Source organism: Lonchura striata, chromosome 2 (assembly GCF_046129695.1).
Source record: "Lonchura striata isolate bLonStr1 chromosome 2, bLonStr1.mat, whole genome shotgun sequence".
NCBI classification, from domain to species: domain Eukaryota; kingdom Metazoa; phylum Chordata; class Aves; order Passeriformes; family Estrildidae; genus Lonchura; species Lonchura striata.
In genome coordinates, this window is record NC_134604.1 from 59,342,781 (window position 1) to 59,363,499 (window position 20,719).

At 36.5% G+C, this 20,719-nt stretch overlaps 1 protein-coding gene across 1 annotated transcript in view; it reads right to left on the reverse strand.

Annotated features, from left to right (window-relative positions):
- Nucleotides 1–20,719, reverse strand: part of VWA8 (von Willebrand factor A domain containing 8) — a 184,539-nt gene that overhangs the window by 45,142 nt on the left and 118,678 nt on the right. Inside the window, exons 27-35 of the mRNA XM_021530815.3 lie at nt 19,812–19,920; nt 19,239–19,377; nt 17,335–17,537; nt 10,884–11,000; nt 10,343–10,407; nt 10,117–10,242; nt 9,388–9,497; nt 6,576–6,730; nt 4,623–4,824 (exon numbers count right to left, since the gene is read on the reverse strand). Of these exons, the coding sequence (XP_021386490.3) occupies nt 4,623–4,824; nt 6,576–6,730; nt 9,388–9,497; nt 10,117–10,242; nt 10,343–10,407; nt 10,884–11,000; nt 17,335–17,537; nt 19,239–19,377; nt 19,812–19,920 (1,226 nt within the window). The remainder of the gene's footprint in view (nt 1–4,622; nt 4,825–6,575; nt 6,731–9,387; nt 9,498–10,116; nt 10,243–10,342; nt 10,408–10,883; nt 11,001–17,334; nt 17,538–19,238; nt 19,378–19,811; nt 19,921–20,719) is intronic.

Sequence of the window (20,719 nt, forward strand, 5' to 3'; positions counted from 1 at the left end):
AAAAACTGCTGTGATGGTGACTGAGCACTGGAACTGGATGCCCAGAGAGACTGCAGACTTTCCTTCCCTGGAGAGGAAGTGTTTTGACCCAATCCTGAGTAACATACTCTAGAGGACCCTGCTGAGAAGGAAGATTGGATTAGATGACCTCAAGCAGTACCTTCCAACATTACCCATTCCATGGTTCTGTGACATGAAATAGTCCCGAGGATGACGAAGTGGTCAGAACAGATGGGTTATAAGGACAAATGCAAGGATTTTTTAAATTTTCTAAACAGAGGGTTTATATATAAATATATATAAACCCTCTGTTTATGTATATATATATATATATAATATATATTATATATATTAATATATAAAATAAATAAAGTAAATATTTATATATTATTATATATATTCATATTATTACTATATTTATATAAAATATATAAATAAAAATATATCCAATCCTATTGAGATGATCATTATAAAGAGAGCAATATTATCCTGAGTGAAGGTGACATGAAGTATTCGGCTTTGTTTAGAGAAAGAAAAGATGGATACCATTAAAAGCTTTTATACAAGAAGAATGAAGCAATGCAATAGGCCAGTTGTTTGACAAATCTCAGTTGAGAAGAGACTACACATGTCATCCTGTCCCTATATAAACAGGTGGACCAGATGATGTGTCAAGGCTATTTTGGTAACATTGTGTTACACTACATGTTCCAGTTACTGTCATACTCACAGAGATACACACTCGCTAATAGGGTGTTATTTTATGTTCATCTATAGAAAATGCTGAGAATCCAAGTAAATATTTGATCTCAAGTAGTCCCTCATCTTTACAGTCTTGTTTTCAGAATAAACATTAATTCTTCTTTGCTGGATTTTGCCACGATCTCTTCTTTGAGTTTATATTTTATGTCCATACATCTATTTGACAGTCTTTGGGGAAATTATTACTTGTTATAATTTCTTTTCAAAAATAACTATCCTTTGGTTTACAGTTCCAATAAAACAGAGAGACAAATATTTCTTTGCTTATTGTTCCTGGAACGGCTTCACTAATACATATTGGACTATGCTAGGGTTTGGCTGAGTACTTTGAATTATTAATAGAAATAGAAGGCTGTATGCCAGAACTGACCAGCTGGAGAAAAAAAATCTGACAGATAAGGAAACAAAATCAAAAATATGAAACAACTTTCAAAGGCAACAGAAGACAACAGTGCAAGAACTTCAAGGGACTGACACATACTTGATTTAATGTAATAGGATGACTTTGCTTCATTTTACCATCTCCCAGGAAAGGATACAACTTTCATAGGTAAGTAGCTACAGGTTTCCAATACAGAAGCAATGGAGCACAATTAGCAATAAGCAGCACTGAGTTTCAAGGGACCAAGCCTATTAAGCAGCAACGGGTAGTCAATCAAATGCTCTGTCAATTAGTGAGACCGAGAGGCAAACTCCAAAAGAAACAATAGCCCAGCAAAGAAGGTTGCAAAAACAGAATCTCAAATGGGCATCATAAGGGCTACTACCTTATTATTTCACCTCCAATGTGAGCACAAAGACACATGCTTCTCTTTTCCTGTCTTCCCTTTTTCACTTGGAAATATATTTGATTTGTGCCATAATAAGGGCAATACTAGGTTCCTCTAAACTAGTATCCTGTCTCCAAGAGTAGTTAGGTGCTTGAAATGTCTAAGAACAGACAAGTGCACATGGTATTTACCTCAAGCCACCAATCAGTTCCAATCTAGGGGCTTCTTAAACTGAATGTGTTGTCTATGTTTTTATATCTATGTATTTAGTTAACTTTCCAGGAATTTGTCCAGTTTTCTTTTGGAAAAAGAAACATTCACAACATCATTTGGGAAGTGGTTTCATAGGTTAGTACTCTATGAAGAACTGTATCTTGTTTGTTTTGATGAATTTCCTAATAGCTTCATTAGCTGCTCCCTAACTCTGGTACTGAGTGAAAAATTTTTGGTTTTTTCCATATCTCCATGCCATACATGTTTTTGTAGAGCTCTACCATATGTCCCTGTCTGATCTTGTCTTCACATGTTGGAGGGTTGTCCAATGCAATCTTGTTCATCCTTTTTTTCTGAACTTATCCCAGTTCAGCCTTCTCCCACCTTGAGATGGAGGAACAAAACTGAACACATGGATTTGAACAACAGCACAAAGAGATTTTCTGCTTTTTAACTGTTTATTCCCTAGTAATTCTTAACATTTTGTTTGCCTTTTTTCAAGTACTACTGAGTTTGAACTGCTATCTTAATGAAACCATCTATCATGACAGCAAAATAATGCTTGTAAGATATTCTCATCATTCCCACCTTTTTTCATGTAGAATTAGGATTTTTTTTCTTCCTCCACATATTTATCTACACTGAATTTCACCTGTTATTTCTATTGCATCCAGAATTGTAGTCCTTCTCATAATTCTCCATGGTAAATCCTTCCTACCATTAATAATAACCACTATCATCAGCACTGCTAGCTCAGTGTTAATTAATTTATCAATTTTTTCATGACATGCTGGGTAGCACAGGTCACCACAGGATTTCCCTCATACCTTCTCTTCCACTAGAAAATCCAGCCATTAATGATAAAGGGAAATGTCTTGAAAAAGTCCTGAAAAAGGCTGTGGAACAGAAGGAGCAAGACTCCCTAGAGTCTTGCTCAGGTCCTATTTAATTGAATCAGTAAGGTTATATTAAATGATTCAGTTAAAATTAGTCTTTGTAATTCATAAATTAAAACATCATTCAGAAAAAAAAAATCAATGATAACAATCCTCAATGCATGAAATCTTTCAACTTAAATGGTCATAAAGCACTTTGCAAACCTCACACAATTTTCTATACATTTAAAGCTATCAATCCCTATTCATAAATATATTTCATCACAGCTGAGAAAAAAAATTAAACTGCTTGGTCAGACAGAAGCCAATTCTCAGACTGATAATATGCTCAGGTTTCTGGTATCCTGGATTCATGAAGAATGCCCCCTAGTTTTTAATTATAATAACCTAGCAGTACAAGGTGTTATATAGCACAGCAACTTAAAGGCTTTTAGAAATAGCAGTCAAGATCTCAATTTAGGTATCATTTGAAAGCACTGAGGGAAGATACTTCCCTCACTCCCAAATTAGTAAACTAATTTTAACGAAAGCTCAGAAGATTTACCTTCTAAAACATCTACTTCAGATTCAGATTCTTTTTTCTGTGAAGGCCTGAAAAAAAGTGACCCAGTCTGACCCTTCTCCAGTTTTAAAGTATGAGAAGATTACAACCTGAAGTTGTATAATTAGTTCCAAGATTCTAACTCCAACTAATTTTATTAGGTTTAATCTTTTTAAGAGGTAATCTTTCCTTCAGTTACAAAAATAGGTAACTTAAGTTTTCTACCTTGTTGATATCCTTGACTTAGCTTCTTTAGTCAAGTAAATGTTTTATCCTCTTGTTAATAAATAAAAGGTATTCTCTACATAGGGAAGTTAATCTGTGTTAAATGATGACAGGCAGATTGGATCAGTCACTCTGTTTGAGTTATTTTTAATAAAATGTTTATTCTGGGCCAGAATTGGGACTAAATCAGGAATAGCTTCTTGTGCTGATGAAATCAACCATTCTAGCATACAAAAATATTTTGGGCATTTTCTCTTTTGATAGTAAACTTTGCAGATTTCTAAAGGTAATTAATGTAAAACCCACAAATGCTGTTATTTAGCTCTAGCTAGCATATTTTCAGTTATTGGCCGAAGAAGCTAGAGTTATCATTATAACAGAAAGCTTGGCATGGCAGCACAAAAATGTCTGAAGGTCTGTAGTCTACACCTGCTTTATTAGTGTCAGAAAGGAGGATGGGTTTGCTGTATGTGAATGTTGTTCATGCAACGCTCTCTTGGACAGGAGAAGAACAGAATAGTCTGTGTCTCTTCAGTTTGGAGAGAAGGTTGGAGTGATTGAAGTTTGCCAAGTCATGAAGGTAATGGTTAAGGTGACTGCAGAACAGTTACTCACCAAAGCCTGCAATGCTAGAATAAGAAGAGATCAGTTGATCACAAAAAACCATGAATTTGTGACTTTGCTGTGGAGATGCACAGCTTCAAAGAGGCACCAGATAAGCTTGTGGACAACAGGTCCATAAAAGGAGATTTAAAACTGGAGGTAGGGACGTCCTCTGCAACATCCCAAGTGCAAATATTAAAAAAGTATGAAGAGAAAGACAAAGAAGTAGACAGGCTCACATACATTCCCAAAATAACCTCCCCTATTATCCCTGCTGGGGACAGAATTCTCACTGAGCAGAAGATAGAAATACTGGTGAAGGCCAATTGCTGAACTGGAATGATCATCTTCTATTACTGGGCTTCCTCTGCAGATAGAGGAAAATCCCATCTACTGAGATATACACAGTGTAGACACCCTGTTAATTTCTCAGAAGTATAATTCAGCATGCTAATAAGATTCAAATTAATTTTAAAACTAAGTGCCACTAAACTCCTTCCTTCTCAAATGCTTGCTCAGTGATTTTTTAAGAACATTCTGGAAAACTTAATGAGTGATAGGAGATTATGAAACAAATCTATGTGTTTCAGCACAAATATATGAACCTCTTACCTTTTGGGTAAATGTCTTTCAGAGGCACATCTCCGGGTGCTAAAATTCGGACTATTTGATTAGAAGCCAATAAAGTAACACAATTGGTTTGTTTTGCAGCTCCTGCTTTCCTCCGGGCTCCATAATAAAGTGGATCAGAAGGAGAAGCATGTTTGTGACTCAGAGAGGTGTTTCTCTTCCAGCTATACACTTCACTGGGAGACTGCAAAAGAGGTGGTGTTGACTCAAGAAAACATTACTATTATTATATCTAAGACAAACACTACTTGATAAGTTATACTTCTTATTTAATTTCAAATCAAATGTGGTTATTGTCATTACTTCTTATACTACCACATGACAAGGAATGACCTGGATTATTCTGTCATCAAAAATTCCTACGGGGTAAAAATCAACAAACCCTCTACATGAGTTTTAAGCATCAAGATGCTCTGAAGACCTGAAGTGGAATAGAATTTTTTAAAATTGAACCAGGAACAGAAATCATTAAAATAACCTGATTTGGAATCAAACTATGTAAAAAACTACGTAAAAAGCTATGTTAGGTTTCCATTAATATAGATAAATGCGAATAGATATTCCAGTAATAAATTCAAAGATAAGCAATAAGGCTGGGACTTAGCTCCAGGTTCAGAGATTTAAGTGTAGGTTTCTACATGAAAGCCAGTGGCTTCATCTCCCACTACAGTTGGAAGAGTCTGGCAAAAAAATAATCTTGAATGTCTCAGTGTTTGGTCAGCTGAGCACTGCTTACTACAAATAAAAGCTCAGATACCTTGTTCATACTAAACACCTACACCACCAGCACTAAACACTGAATTTGAACTTTTGCCCCATCACTCTTCCATCCACCCTTAGCACTCCCTCTCTGAAATTCACATGGATATCTAAAGCGATGTATGAGGAAAAATGGTACCTCATTCTAAATCAGGCAGAGCCAAAAATGCTTCACCACCCACACTGGTGTGTTAGTGAAGTGTGCAGCTTCTTTAGCACTCCCTGCTCTAGACCACCTCCCTTTTCCAGCAATAAACTTATGTCTACTGTATGTAATATGAAAAGCTTGAATAAACCATCTAATAAAATAAAGCCAAACCAAGGAAAACTCAAAAGCTAATTGCAAGGACTGTCTTACTGACAAGAAATATTTTTGAATAATTTTGGATTGCAAAGAATTTTCTTCTGTCATTTGGCTTTCCTAAAATTCATGTCTGTTAACAGTTACATTTGCTAATTTACCCCAATTTATCAAATAAACATGACATACAATTATTTATTCCATAATGACTACCCTTTTTAGGTACCATTAGATGGCAAATATAAAAAAAAGTCCAAAAAATTAAACACACTGCTTGTATTTTCCCTGTGTTGACCTTTACTCCTTGCAACAGCCCTAGTCATTAGACTGCTAAGTTTCACTTTCTTTTCTGGCCCTTTTCTAACTATGTCATGGCAATGAGCATACTTACATGTAGGATTTACACTTAACTACATTATTCAGTAGTAAAGGGGCTTTATAGTTTTGCTATAATTTTCTGTATTGGTTTTTTCTTTTTCCTTGATCTAGTCTTGCTACCTGCTGCACACTGGCAAGAAGTTCACACTGAAAACTTCAAAATTATATTGATATCCTTCTTCTCAGAGGTTATGCTTAATTAAAAAAACTGTAAAAACACATGATTTAGAAAATATTACTCCAGCCAGCACTGGTCAGAGCTTACCGAAAATATATTTTGTCTGTCCTAGACATTGTATTGTCCCATTTTTTATTACCTAAAAAACCACCTACATCCCTCTAGATTAGACTACCATAACAAATAGTGTACACTGTATGAATTGGTCCCTTGCTGTCATTCCCTTCTTTTTCCAAATCACTTGGTAAACAGGTACTTAATGGGTTACAGAATAAATGAGATTATATTATTTAATTGTACAATAATGTTGAGTATTTACCAAGAGGTCTGGGAAACCAATGACAATAGTAGCATAATTATGCTCATCTGAGAACATCCTGTTGGGGGAGCTGATCTTTTGTCCCACAGCTGCACTGAGGTTTTCTGAAGATAGCTGGTCAGCTGAAACTGCATGAGGCACACACAATTCTGACACTAAACAGGAAAATAAAACAAAATGAAAGTCATTAAATCCATATGTGCAATAGGAAACTATATTACCTGTAAGAGTGCTGAGCACTGAACATTGGCTTTTATTTTGAGCATAAAATTACTAAAAAGCAGATGACATGATTATACTACAACACAGAGGAGAAGGAAATAATCCTATTTTTGTAAAGTTGAGTACTTAAAATCAGGAAATACTAGCTTTATAGTTGCTTTTACCACTTAATTTTGCCCTCTAATGTACAAATGAGGCAGGAAGCCTATGGAATAGAACAAAACAGCATGTGATCTCATTGAAAATTGCTATAATGCAAATGCACCAGAAGGCAAAACATAGGTTTGCACAGGTAAGTGTCAATGTGACATTTCTTGGTGACTCTCTTGCTGTCTTTGTAATTCAAATGATGTTGTTTGTAATGCATTTCTGTTAAATATTGGTCTGGTTTGCTTTGTCTTTAAGCCAAGAAAAACTGAATTTTGTTCTGTGCATCTGTGAGAGCCCTTAACCTTGCCTCAAACTACCAAAACAGTCCAACAGAACCTGTTATCTTTAGAACTGCACTATTTCCACTTTGATGGGCACAAGACTATCTTGTTTACATGGCAGTGGAAGAAAATCTTTCCTCCCTCAAAGGACAAATGGTCTGGGTCAGCATTAAGCCCACACTGATCTACCGTTTTTTAGTTCTTCTGCCACAGATTCTGCTTCAAAGAACAAGGACAGGCTGAAGATGTTATATTTAGGGTTCACTGGATGGTTTGGAAAAAAGGTGAACAGGGGATATGATAACATTTCAGACTGGAAAAGAAGAAACAAGATAACAAAGGATAAAAATAGCACAGAAAGCATGCAGCAATAAACTGCCCACAAACAGTTTGAGACTGGAAATTATAATAACAGTTATATCCATCTGAGGACTGATACTCCAGAATGGTTTCTAAATAAGGTAGTAAGAGGAAGGAAACTACTGTGCTCTGATAGCACTTGATAAGTTGGTAGAGTAAACTGTACAAGAGTTAAAAAGGATTCTGGATATTTAGGCTATGGTTAGTTTTTTGTACCCACCTGATTGCTGTTTATGTAAATGAAGCCCTTTTATTTGTCAAAAACATTTGTTTGTACCATGTTTACACTGTGTTAATTTCATTTTTCTTATTTGTTCTAGTCACAAGAACCAGAACAAAACTTATTCCTTCTTTCAAGAGATTTGAAGTGATTTCTCTGTTTGTTTCCTCTATCTCTCTGATATATAATGACCAAAACCTATGAACTGTTAAGTGGAATGCACATGTACTTCCAGTCTTATTAAAGCAAGTACACTAAAGATTTTGTGCACCACAATCAAATGTTCAAGGTTGAAAATCTTATCAGATTTGAAGACAGACAGATCTCACCAGGCAGAATGATGACCACTGCAGATTTCTGCCTTACTGTGTAACTAAGACATGCCTCAATGCCTAGCAGCATCTGGCATGCTGGGATACTGATCCAATTCCCCATATCTTCTAACACAAGTGTGATGACTCCAATGGCCTCCTGCACACTATCAACAGAACTACAGAAACTGTGACTTTTGATCTGTTTTAACAGTAGGTGGTTTGTATTTTCCTAAGGTTTGGGAAATGTTTTCTACCTCATTTGAGTAGCAGACCTGCAACAGTCTACAGCCTGGAATCATTAGAATATTGTCTCCCTGATGTAGAGTTGTGTTTGCACTGTATATCCCCTCATGATGGTTTGTCCCTCCATATCCCCTCTTTGTACCTGTTTGGGTCATCCCAGCTTTCCCATCAGTACCTGTATGTCCATCAAACCCCAACCCATCCCCCTGCCTCCTCCCAGGGGATGTGTCCATCACCTGGTGACCCTTCCCCTTTGTCCAGATCCTTCCCCCAGGGTCACCAGGTAACTGGACCCTGGCTGGGACTCCTCCCCGACCCCTCCTCAGGGGTCACTCTAAGGCCTTGCCCCCCGAGAGCCGCTCCCATGTCCTTCCCCCATTGCCTGCTCGGGTTTCTCCACCCCCCTATATCTGGCAGCTCCAGGCAGGGACACCCTCTCTCTTGCTCTGGATGTCCTTCAAGGTCAGATGTGGACTGGGATCTCTCCAGGCCCTCATTAAACTTTGGAACTAATCCTGAGGGAGAGCGCCTCTTTCCTTTGCTTGTGGGACCAGCTCGTCTTTGGACTCATGAGGGAGCTTCTCCAAGCCCCCGGGATCCAAGGAGAAGTTCCTTCCCTCTGCCCGCCTCACCCCACTGCCCAGCTGGCCAGGCTCCACAGGGGTTCTATCCCTGTGGATTCAAGGGGGAGACACAGCACCCTTCTATTCCTGTTCTAATTCCTGCCTAGTCATCTTTCTTCCTTTTCCATTCTACATGCTTTTCTGTTTGCCGAAAGTCCATGACTGAGGGTCTTAATGCTTGAATGAAACAAAAATGCTTTATTCAAACCACTTGAAGTTTGAGCATGGAATGTGCCATGCCTTGAGAAAAACTGTTATTATTAACCAAACATGATAAGGGGACAAAAACAGAGAGATAGTTACTCAGACCTCAGACCTTTAGAGAGCCTTGTTTATGCAGCAAACAGAAACGACAAAAAGAACAAAAAAAAAGGAACTAGCCAAGCTTGCATTCAGTACCTGTTGTTAAGCCAAATCCCATGTCAGCTGGCTCTTCACTCAATGCATGCAGCTGGCAAACTTCACTGCCTTGAGCTTCCATATGGGCATGCTTGGTTAAAAGAAATTTCCTGTAAAAGATACACATTTAGAATAATTCCCAATTAAACTTGTCACTCTAAACAAGGACTTCTATCTTCTGAAACAGTGAAAACATTCTACATTTATATACACAAGGTTAGCAAAACCTTTTGCTAAAACTTAATATAATTTCCCAAACATCTTTGAGATAGGAAAGGGTAGGCCATCAAATGGCAGATTTGTCTTCTGGTAACTATTTCTCATTTGCTGTGCATTTATAAAAATGAGACAGCAGAGTAACATTTCTTTCATGTGACCATGAAAGTAAAGGAAGCAGGTGCAAACTCTGGACTACATGTCTGTATTTCCAGAGATAGGTCCACCAGCATTCTCATTTCTAAAAATCAGTATCACCTCAGTAAAATAAATATTAACACACATATGATCAAAGCCAGTTTAAACTTTCAGAGGCTGGAATATCCTCTTTATTTCCTACTCTAAAAGTCTCCTTGCATTTTCACCCCAGCAAATTTGAATCTTAAACACCCACTTTTTAAGGCCAATTTTGCAAACAGAAAAAAATAAGTTTGAGACCAGGAGTGAAACTGCTGAACACAAACGAGACACAAAAAGGAAATAATGCCATCAAGAAAACTAGGCTAAACTAACTTATTTGTTTCATTTTCCACCAAGAGCCACCGGTCTTCAGCCACCAGGAAAACAGATTTCAGACTGATTGGAAGTGAGATGGTGTGAGTTTGACCCTCCAATACATCCAGTACAATAAGACGGTTTCTATAAAATTGGAAGCCAAGAAAAAAAAAAATCAGATAGGGATGTACACAAGAAGATCTGAATTAGATCATTTTAATACAGGAATATAATTTATTCTCACCCTGTTTCTTTGTAGAACACCAGCCAGTTTTTGTGTGAAAACTCTCGGCACATTTTGTAGTTGCTCTGTATAAACATACATCATAGGACACTCAGCATTTGTTAGATTTGTCCCAGTGAATTTCCCTGACTCCTCTGAAATGGTAATAGTTTTTTCTTTTCCTTTATTTACAAGAATCCACAGCTTTAATTACCTCCCAAAATGCTATCTAGCTTACCATGTTCCTAGTCATAAATTGTAACATAACTGCGTTCACTATTTTGGACATAATTCATTGCAACAAAATATTCCATTATTTCCAGTTCTAGCCCAAAAAGGGATATTTAAAGATACATATCTTCAGAAAATTTGTTTATATTTTATATCAATATTCCATAACAATGCTATTTTATGTGTAAGACATTTAAACCTACATAAGAGTAAACAATGAAATAAATGCTTGGGATGTAAAACCAGGAAAAACTTAATGATTCTGTTTTTCAAATACTGACATTTGCTTTTAAAAAAACTTAGTATAATAGGGGAAGGTATTATTCCTCACCTTCTCTTCCTTGTTGCTCCACCAAGATGTTCTCTTCGGAGTGTCTTGAGCATCTGGTGAGAGCAAAAGTCGGCTAAGGGCACCGTTGCTTGTATCCAGCAACAACACAACATTGCTCTGTAAATGAAAAGCAGATCCATGTACATCTCAAGCTTGCTTAAGAGACTACAATGAATCTATCTGAAGCACTTTTGGATTTTGAGCCACTTATAACATTTTGAAAAGATTATTTTGATTTTGTTGCAAAATGTAAGCTGGATTTTCTTGGTTCATTTTGAAGCTTATAGAGAAACTGAAGGGTTGGAATGATACTACAGTTTTTCCACAGCATTTTATCTATACATCTCACATTCACTTCTGCATAACATCTAGGAATTGGATTAGTATGGCTTACATGTCTAAGATGCAGCTACAGATAAGAGACATACCAATTACTTTTGTCAAGTCACCAAAATACTTCATTTCAGTTTTCATGTTTTCTTACCATTTTTCTGTTGCACCTGTTACTTAAGTTCCACTGAAGTGACAAACTGGTGAAAGAAGAAATGGCTTAGTACCTTCTCTCCAAGTTCATACTTCTGATACTGTGGAGCCTGTGGATATTAAATATCCCAGGGTGTGACAATCCTTCTGTGACCTGTACTCTCTGCTTACAGTGTCAGAGATAGGAAGCTTTTGGAGGACAGCAGGATGACTCAAAAGGATGGAGATCAGAAGCAGATGGGATTGTGCAAATCTCCATCACATGAATAAAAATCATGTGCTAAATTTTGAACTTCTTCAGATTTTCTCATTTGTTACTTGATGCCCAAGGGTCAACACATGCTATCAAATGATGGGGGCTTTTTAAACATTTCTTTTTGCAAAGCACTATAGCTGCTCCTAATGTTTTAACTAAGAATTCAAGACAATAGTAATTCAGGGCCAACCTTAACTGCATCAAATGAAATTCAAAAGGTACAAAGGAGTAAGTTAATTAAGCCTTGGGTTCAATTTTTTGTTTGCCATTCAAGGAAACATTCACTTCTGCAAGGACATTAGGTTCTGCAAGGACTTACTAAAAGTAAACTGCCTACGTACAACATGTGCAATAACGCACAATAGACGTTAAGGAAGTAAAACATAAATTCCCACGGATTCCCCTAAATAAAACAAATATGAACAATCTGAGTCACAGCAGTTTTGTTCTCTTTGGGTACTTTTCATACTTTCACTAGAAATATTTGTGAGAGTTAACTTTAATAATGACAGTAATTTGAAGCTAAATATGGTAAAGTATTTAAAATATTATCATGTTATTTGGAGCATTTGGGAATTTCAGTTCAAGTTCAATATTTCTAAAAAAGGAAGCTTGCTTATGTATTACAAACTAAAATTATAGAAATGTGATTCAGAAAAAAAATAGGACATTTGCTTTGGATTTTGGTTTTCTGCCATATTTCATTTATACAATTCTGAAACAGCATTACCATTCCACGTGAAATACAGAACACATATGAATTGATTACATTCTTCTACTTAGTGTTAAATTTATGGGAGCAGTTGGTAGTATAAAAAGCTTCTCTACTCCACCCCTTTTGATGTTAATGGTTTCCTTCTGTGCTAAGTGACTGATGTATATTCTGTCTGTGTTTAAGAATAGATTTTTACGTCACTTGTGAACACATCCAAGAGCAGCTCTGGCAACTCTTCAAGTGGGCTGGGAGAAGACGTTGGTGTGCAATTCCACTCTGTTTGTTCTTGACTGGGAGAAAAGTAACCTTTGGGCAACCTCCTGACCCCAGTGTCTGGAATTCCAAACTCTGGACAGATGCAATAACCAATCTTGTGAAGTGGTGTGCCTTTATTTTTAGTTACTGCAAAGTTTTCCTTTCCTTACTGATGTTTTTGTTTTAGCCAGCATTTTCCTCTGAAAAGTTCTTAAACCAAACAGGGCTGTGACTTCATTTTGCTGGTATGGGAAGTTGTTCCTTATGGTTTTGCGGACAGAGGAGAGAGCTTGGGGAAGTTTCAGAGTGGGACAGTGCAAATAATTTAACATTCTTGTATTCTTCTCCCTAAACTCACTGTCAGTTTTGATCTGTTTTGCCTTCAATGCTCATGTCCTCAGCAAGCAAGCTTGCATACATAGTCTGCTTCAGACTGAGGCTGATCCTTAGCTAGCAGGGTAATCATACATCCTCTTGCTTCCTGTCCCACCTTTTCTATTAAAGCTACTCAAGGATCCCTTGAGTGCTAGAAATACAACAACTCTGACACTGTAAATATAGGAATACATACAAACACTAACACATTGTTCATCAGGTTCAATTGGAAAAAGTCTGTGCAAAAATTCATGGCTTGAGGCTCAAGCAATCACATCTTCAGAGGTAGGGAAATGTTTGCAAGTAGATTACTGGTGTTCTAATTAGTGCAAGTGGCGTCTTTCAGATGATTCAGGAGACTGCATTCAACATTTCAGTGAATTGAGAACAAGTAGTGGTATAAGCTTTGTGCTTACAGAAAATGAGCCTTCTCCCATTCTATAGAAGGTGTACACATTTCTGTATAAGTAGACCTTTACTATAAAGTGTAGTTATAGAAAAGGAAAGTCTTATATTAAAAAAAAGAACTAGTTTTTGAAGAAAATTAGAAAATACACCCTTTGTTCTGAAGACATACATCAGAATATCCTGGGGAGTTGAGGTTACAGAAGTTACTACTACTATGTTACTGGTACTTTCATATTCAGATCCTCACTTGAGCTTCAGGCTAGATCACAAACTGTTAAAAGAAGTCTTTTAAAAATGGTTGCCATATCCTATATGTGGTGAGTGAGGTGGATCTCTGTGTGAGTTTCTGTGCCACAGAATCTCTCACTCCCTTGTTATCAGAGAGCTTTGACGGAATTGTAGCAGCACGTGGGACAGGGAAAAGCATTTCCTTCCCCCCCACCCCACTTCCTGACCAAGAAAGATAAAAGCAGACTTAAAGGATGCCAGCAGGACACTGCCTGAACAAAGCTTGTTGTGCTCCCTGAGGTAGCCTGTAGGTTACTCTGTCCAGTTGTAGCCTTTCAACACAGTAAAGTGCTTGTAAAAAAATCCTGGAAGTGTGCTGTTAATTTATGGGCAAATCAATTCTCCATGTGCAGTTTGGTCCTACAACCCCATATAAAATAATATAAAAGTTATCAAAACTCTTTTCTGTTTGTACTTGGTTCTCCTTCTGAGCAGTAGATGTATGAGATGTAGAAATAAAAGAGCATACAGAGAGCACAAAGCTTTAGCAGGAAATAAGAGTAGGCCCTGAAGTACATGTTGGGGGACAGATGGCAAAGACATCGCTGCTTAGAAAAGATGAATTCAATTCCCATCTTACAAAGAAGTTACTTGAGATTTCTGCAGAGTCCTTTCAAAATCTATGAGTTTAGTCTGAACAAAAAGATAGAGCCAAAACAGCTTGAACTCACTGAGACCAATGGTCACCATCAGGAAAAAAATCATCTACCCTTTTTCCCAAGAAGATGTAAATGTGGCTTAAAATCAGATACATCTCCCACTTCTGCCATTAAGTTAAATCTCTGAGGAGTTTACTTTCAGTAAATTTTTATTTAAAAGGACAGGAAGATATGGTGATTTTTCATTTTATTTCACTCGAGGGATCTACTTAATCTAGATGGATGTCATCTGGGAACAAGATAAAACCTACAAGCTTATTTCAAGAGCCACAATATCATCATTTCATTTTTTCCAATAAGGTCATAATCAATTTAAAATTGTTCTTTTTCATAACTTAGTCAGAAACAATTATCTACAAAGACCTTTATTAAAAGAAAAAAATGAAAAAGCTGCTTTTGGTATTGTTTTAATTAATGGGTGATATTGATTATTATGAAATAGCAGTTGTCAAGTGGCTATGTTATTTAATAGATGCAAGTTATTTTTTTTACAAATATTGTTAATACTTCTTAGTTTTTTTGCAACTAAACACAGATGAATCTCTAAAGCATCAAATATGTTATTTATATTATTTGTTTTTCTTGTTTTGTTTGATGCACCCTGGCACAACTAGTTAACTCTTGTAGCCTTGCACAAAATGCAGATGTGCCACTAATCTACTTTTCTTAACAGTGAATGCTGCAAGTTCTGAGTTTATGCCTGCCCACAATCTTAGTACACCTAAAATGTAGGAACCTATATGTCAAGGCTCTTTCTGCAGCCAGTGGAGAGAGCAACTTCCAAAAGGCAATTAAACATGTTCTACTTTAGCTGAGATGAAACGCTTTTCAGGTCATCTCTGTTCTCACAGCAAATACAGAAGGTACTTGCATGATTATCTTAGGCCATATGCTTATCTGCTAACATAAATAATAATGGATTAAATTTCATACACAGTAACATCCACCTTATTTCACAGATGCACAGAGCACGTGATTTTTCCATGGCTCCACTGCAAAAAGAGTTAGGAATAAAACCTAAGTTCTATGTAGAAAAATTACACTGCTTGAGAATCCCTCTTGTGATTCAGTGGGAGCTAGAGAGCCTAACACTTGAACCCCAACATAAAGAAGGATAGCAGTGGCTGTGAAGACTACAACAGCAGCACTTGTCTAGCCTTTGTTTTAAAGCCTCGCTTAAGGACCAATCCCAAATAAATTATCAATGTAGTCCATGGATATGAGGATGCAATATACAAGAAAATAATCTTCCTTCTTTTTTTTGTTTTCTAATTGCTTGCTTAAGTTCTCAAGAAGTCTAAAATTACTTTTGAATGGTGTCCTAAGAATAGGACTTTTTGCAAACAAGTTTGTAATTAAATGAAACATATTTTCACAAACAGTGAATAAGGTCTGCCTTTATAGTAAATGTATGTAAAACAGGCTAATCTAGGGACAAGATGTATTCACTTGTAGCACTTGCTAAGAAAGGCAAGTCTGAAACTAGCAATATTTAAGCTTTGTTAAAAGAAAAACATGAGGTTTTAGCATGTTTGAAGTCATCTGGAAAGGGACACCAAACTACCACAGTTTCTCCATGTCACAAATTTTATTTCAGTGTCTGAAAAATGTATCTATCATACCATCAGTAAAAGGTGGATTCCATGAGGACAGCCAAAACCAGACTCTGAGATAATTACCTACAGCTTCATGGACGAACCTTCATTTCTGACACCAGACACTACTGTCAATTGGTTAAAAACAAAATGGTAGGAATTTTGGAGATTTGGAATGCAAAGAATATTGCCGGCTTTCTATTAAAAAGTTTGAGACGATCTAAATAAACATCCTTAGATACAAGACAGACTGCCATCTGTTTTAGTTTCCTGCATCAACTTCTCCAAAGAAAGCCAAGAATTATTTAGAACCAAAAAAATGTGCTATGTGCACCTCAAAATAGCCCAAATGGTACTTTTATAGCTATTCAACAAGCAGGTAACCTCAGAATCACACTGTTTTCAGTTTGCATTGGAAAGTATCCAACGGGCAGCTGCACCTGCATAGGCAGCTCTACCAAAGGCAGAAGAATTCTGTTTCTCATAAGGCACTGAACTTAACAGCAGCATCTGACACCAGAAAGTACCAGCAACATTTGCAAATGTTTCTGGAACAACAGCATTGCAGAAACACTAGAAATGACTGAAAACTATTAACACCCCAACTCTATGTAGGAAAAGTTCTTCTAGGTTGAAGTCTCTTACCTACTGAAACATTGACAGAAGAAATTCAAAGACAGGGGAAAAAAGCCAACAATAATGACTGATTTAATACCCATGTCAAACCACAGTAAGTGCTAGGTAGCCTAATAAACTATTTTTAATGTCAAAAAATGAACAGCAGCAGCAGGTATATCCTGTTGCCTCTTCTCACTCCTGGGCAAAGAAATTTTGAATTGGAAATGTTACAATCAACTCACAGATAGTAAGGGAAAGTGCGAAGTATGCAATAGTTGTCTTTAAAAAACATTCAAGTCAAACCAACACTGAAATTGTTAGTGGTTCTCAATTTGCATTGCAGATGTCAAGGCTTACTTACTCTTCCTCCTAGTCTCAACACTTCACAGGTTACAGAAGAAGAAATGCAAGGATTTACAAAAAAATATGGAGCAAATACAAGCACCATTTTACTAGATGACTCAGAAAATGTGTCTTTTATATACTAGTTGAAAAGTAAAAGGGGGACAAGATTGGAGCAGAACTTAAGTTCACATAAAACACTTTACTCTGTACTTTGCAAATGTACGCTGTTTGACTGAGACTCCTGAACTGGACCCACTCTCCCCCTTTCTCCCATAAGCCCAGTCTCCCTCTATCATTAAGAGAAGATAAGCAGGTAGAACTCAGCTTCAAGAATGGAAGAGAACATTGTCCACCTAAAGACTGCAATCTATAGAGGTGGAGTACCCAGTGACATATGCTCATGATACTACTTTCCTTGATAATAAGCATTTAGCTGGAATTAATTTTTTTTTACCTCCTCTTCGTGTAGAACCACTTGACCTTTAAGTGGATTTCCTAGTGGTGCTGCAGTCACAAAAGGTTGCCAGACACTTCCAACTGTTCTTGGGAAGAGGTCATAAAGATCCACAAAGTATCCCGTCTTACTAGAAATGTTCATGAAGTACAAGGAAACAGGATTGCATGTAGTAACATAAAGAACATTTTTATGTTCCTCTTCTGAAATAAGAAAACAAAACAGTGAAAGGCTACTGACATTGTGCATTTCTCTTCTGGAAATAGATATGTCTTGAACTTGGTAGATGATATAGCAAAAAGTACTGAAAAATTACAACTCCCACAGGGGAGATAAAGAGAAACGATCTCTTGCTATTAACTAAATGTTAACAGGCAGAATCTTGCCTCAACACTATTAACTCTAAACAAGCAGTCTAAGACACGTCTGCATGACTGCAATCGTCTGCCAGCTGCTAGTATATTCATCTGATTTTGCTGGTTTATAATCCTGTTTCTTCTTCTTCCTCTATCCTATCCTCCCTTCAAATTATTGTATTAATAATTAAACATTGTACAAACATTGTACAGAACTTTTCACATAAACCACCTTCCTGAATAATTTCAGACAATTCTTGAAACCAATAAAAAGCTATCTAATTTCTGTTTTACTTCCACGAAAAGTCTGCCAATGTATTTGTAAACTGGACTGCAAGTAGAAAGAGCAGCATTCCAGTATTGATCATTCAACACCTGTATCTAATACGTAGTAATGTTTAGACTGATGCCTTGGAATGGCTACCTAGAACAGAGGATTGACAGAGTTAGAGAATAAAGCAAGTATTTATTAAAAGCCTTTAACAGATACACCTTGGGCAGTGCAAAAGCCTTGCAGAGGCAACACCCAATATGGACAATGATCACAAGTTTTTTTGGCAGATATGCTTTGTCTATTTGCATATCAGAGGTTAATTGTCCAATTACAGCTTCAGGGAATGAAGTCATATTCCCCCAGTTTGCTCCCCACCATACACTTTTATCTATACTTTTCAGGACCTGAGGCTGTGAGGGTGACCTTGATTCCAGGCCTGGAAGGATTGTTTTGTCTGACCAAAATGTGATGAGAGCTTACTAGCCCCCTGTATGGAGTTCAGAGTTTTACACTAATGCAATACAGGATGCTAAAATTATAAAAACCTAAAACTTAAGGCATCAAGACATGCTTAATGATGAACCCTAAAAACATTTATCAATATTCCCAATGATGCGATTCTCTCTGGGACATAAGCTGTAGAGGTAACTAAAGCAGGTTTGGTCCAGTAAGAAAGAATCAGTAATGAGCCCAGAGGAATAAAGCACAGCACTCTCCAAGTTAAAAGATTTCTATTAAAACTAAATTGAGAGAAGAAAAGTTAAAGAATTGGTTTTGTCAAGTAATGCATTGTTGAATACACAAATTTAACAAACTTGCAATTTTGTGTCTGTGTTCTATTTTAATTACACATAATTTTCTTAGTTTGAGAAAGGATGCATATCCTTACAATGACCACAATGACTCAGTGAAATTATGCACCGATTTCAGTGGATTGTTTTTGTATTTCACGTACTATAAAAAAAAATAGTGGAAAAGGTAAGTTACTATTCCTATAGTTCACTCCCATACTCTGTATTTTCAATTCTCATATTACAATTCCTAATATTATTCCTATACTCTTAACTGCAAGTATATCTAGAAATACACACTACTGTAAATGCACTAGAGTGTTTGTACTACACTTGAAATCCCTCATATTGCCCTTTAATATTCTGCCACTGGCTACTGGCAAGCACGCAGTCAACAGCCCAGTCCTTTCTCATCTCCAGGACATCTCACCTCTTTGTAACGTTGCAGATCATTACAAAAGTCAGTAGCTTTTCTTACTGTACCTTTTGTTACCGTGACGTCGCAAACAAAGTTAATTTCATCTAGAGGCAGTGTCCAAAAAGCAAGTTCCTCTGTGAAACTGATGGACCTGGCTTCATGTCGCTCCAGTGGAAAGCCTTGAATATTTAAGTACACAGGGCCCTAAAACAAATAATAACCATAAGGGCTTCCTAAAATATACCACTTCCCATTCTTTATGAAAATACAGAAGTCTTCTTAATGCTGTAATACTATTAACAATAAAAAGCTACTAAATAATTTTACATTTATTACTAAACAAATTAAAGGGAAAAGGAAATGCCTTTTCTATAAACTCTCTGAATATCCACACTCCCATTTCTTTACAATATAGAAACCTCATGCCTCTCCTCCTTAGTCTTTTCATGGTTTGGAACCGATATCACTTAGTAGCATGAAGAGATATCATGTACTGATGAAACACAGTTTATACAAGAAAAATACCATGACTTGTACATACTCTTGTTCCTAAAGAAATTAATCACATTTTAGATTCATCACAACCCAATACATAAAATCAGTATTTTATGAATTAAAAAATAATTTAAAAGACAAACCTTTACATCTATTTTTTGAGTTTCTGATGGACACAGCATTTTCTTTTGTGCATTTCCCGGCTGATCAACCTTCCAGTAGCCCATAAACTTATGATCTGGTAATGGCAGTCTGTCAAATAAGGTAGAAACAAATTCATTTTTACATTTATTAACCAGTAAGTGCTACGGAATAAATAATTTAAACAACTGCATTTTTCCAACAAAATATATCTGAAGACTCTCTTGTAGAAAGTATTTCCTTGCTAAAATATTTCATTCCTTTTTACATTTTTAAATCACAGAAAATGTAGCCTTCTGGACTACTAATAGGTACAATCTAAGCAGTATCATAAAAGAAGATGCAATATATACAATATGGCCTCAAAAGGAAAATTTTTCCAGTCTGAATTTTGTGAGATATATCCAGACCATCTCTTGCGTTCCTTTATTTAGATCAGGTTGTGTCAGCAGCCCTTAAAGGAACTCCTGTCAGTAGCTCACTCTTCTAAAAGGCCAGCAGAATAAGCACAGTAAACACTGTGGTTCATTAACCATGCAATGAAAGTTGCAAATTATTTATGTTTATTTTACTATTGCTCACATGAAAAAAGGCAAAGGAATACAGACATGAGAGTATTTTGTCTTCTGGACAGTACAGTCTACAGAAAGGACAGGGATGTCTTCAAAGGCCACATTTGCTTGCCTTGGTCTAATTTCTTCATTTCTGTATCTTTTATCTAAGGAAGAAATATGTGGACCACAGCAAAACTCATTTACACAGGAAGAGAAAATGCTGATGTGTGACAATGTAGTATCACAGCAAAATTTTTTTCTTTCTTTCTTTCTTTCTTTCTTTCTTTCTTTCTTTCTTTCTTTCTTTCTTTCTTTCTTTCTTTCTTTCTTTCTTTCTTTCTTCCTTCCTTCCTTCC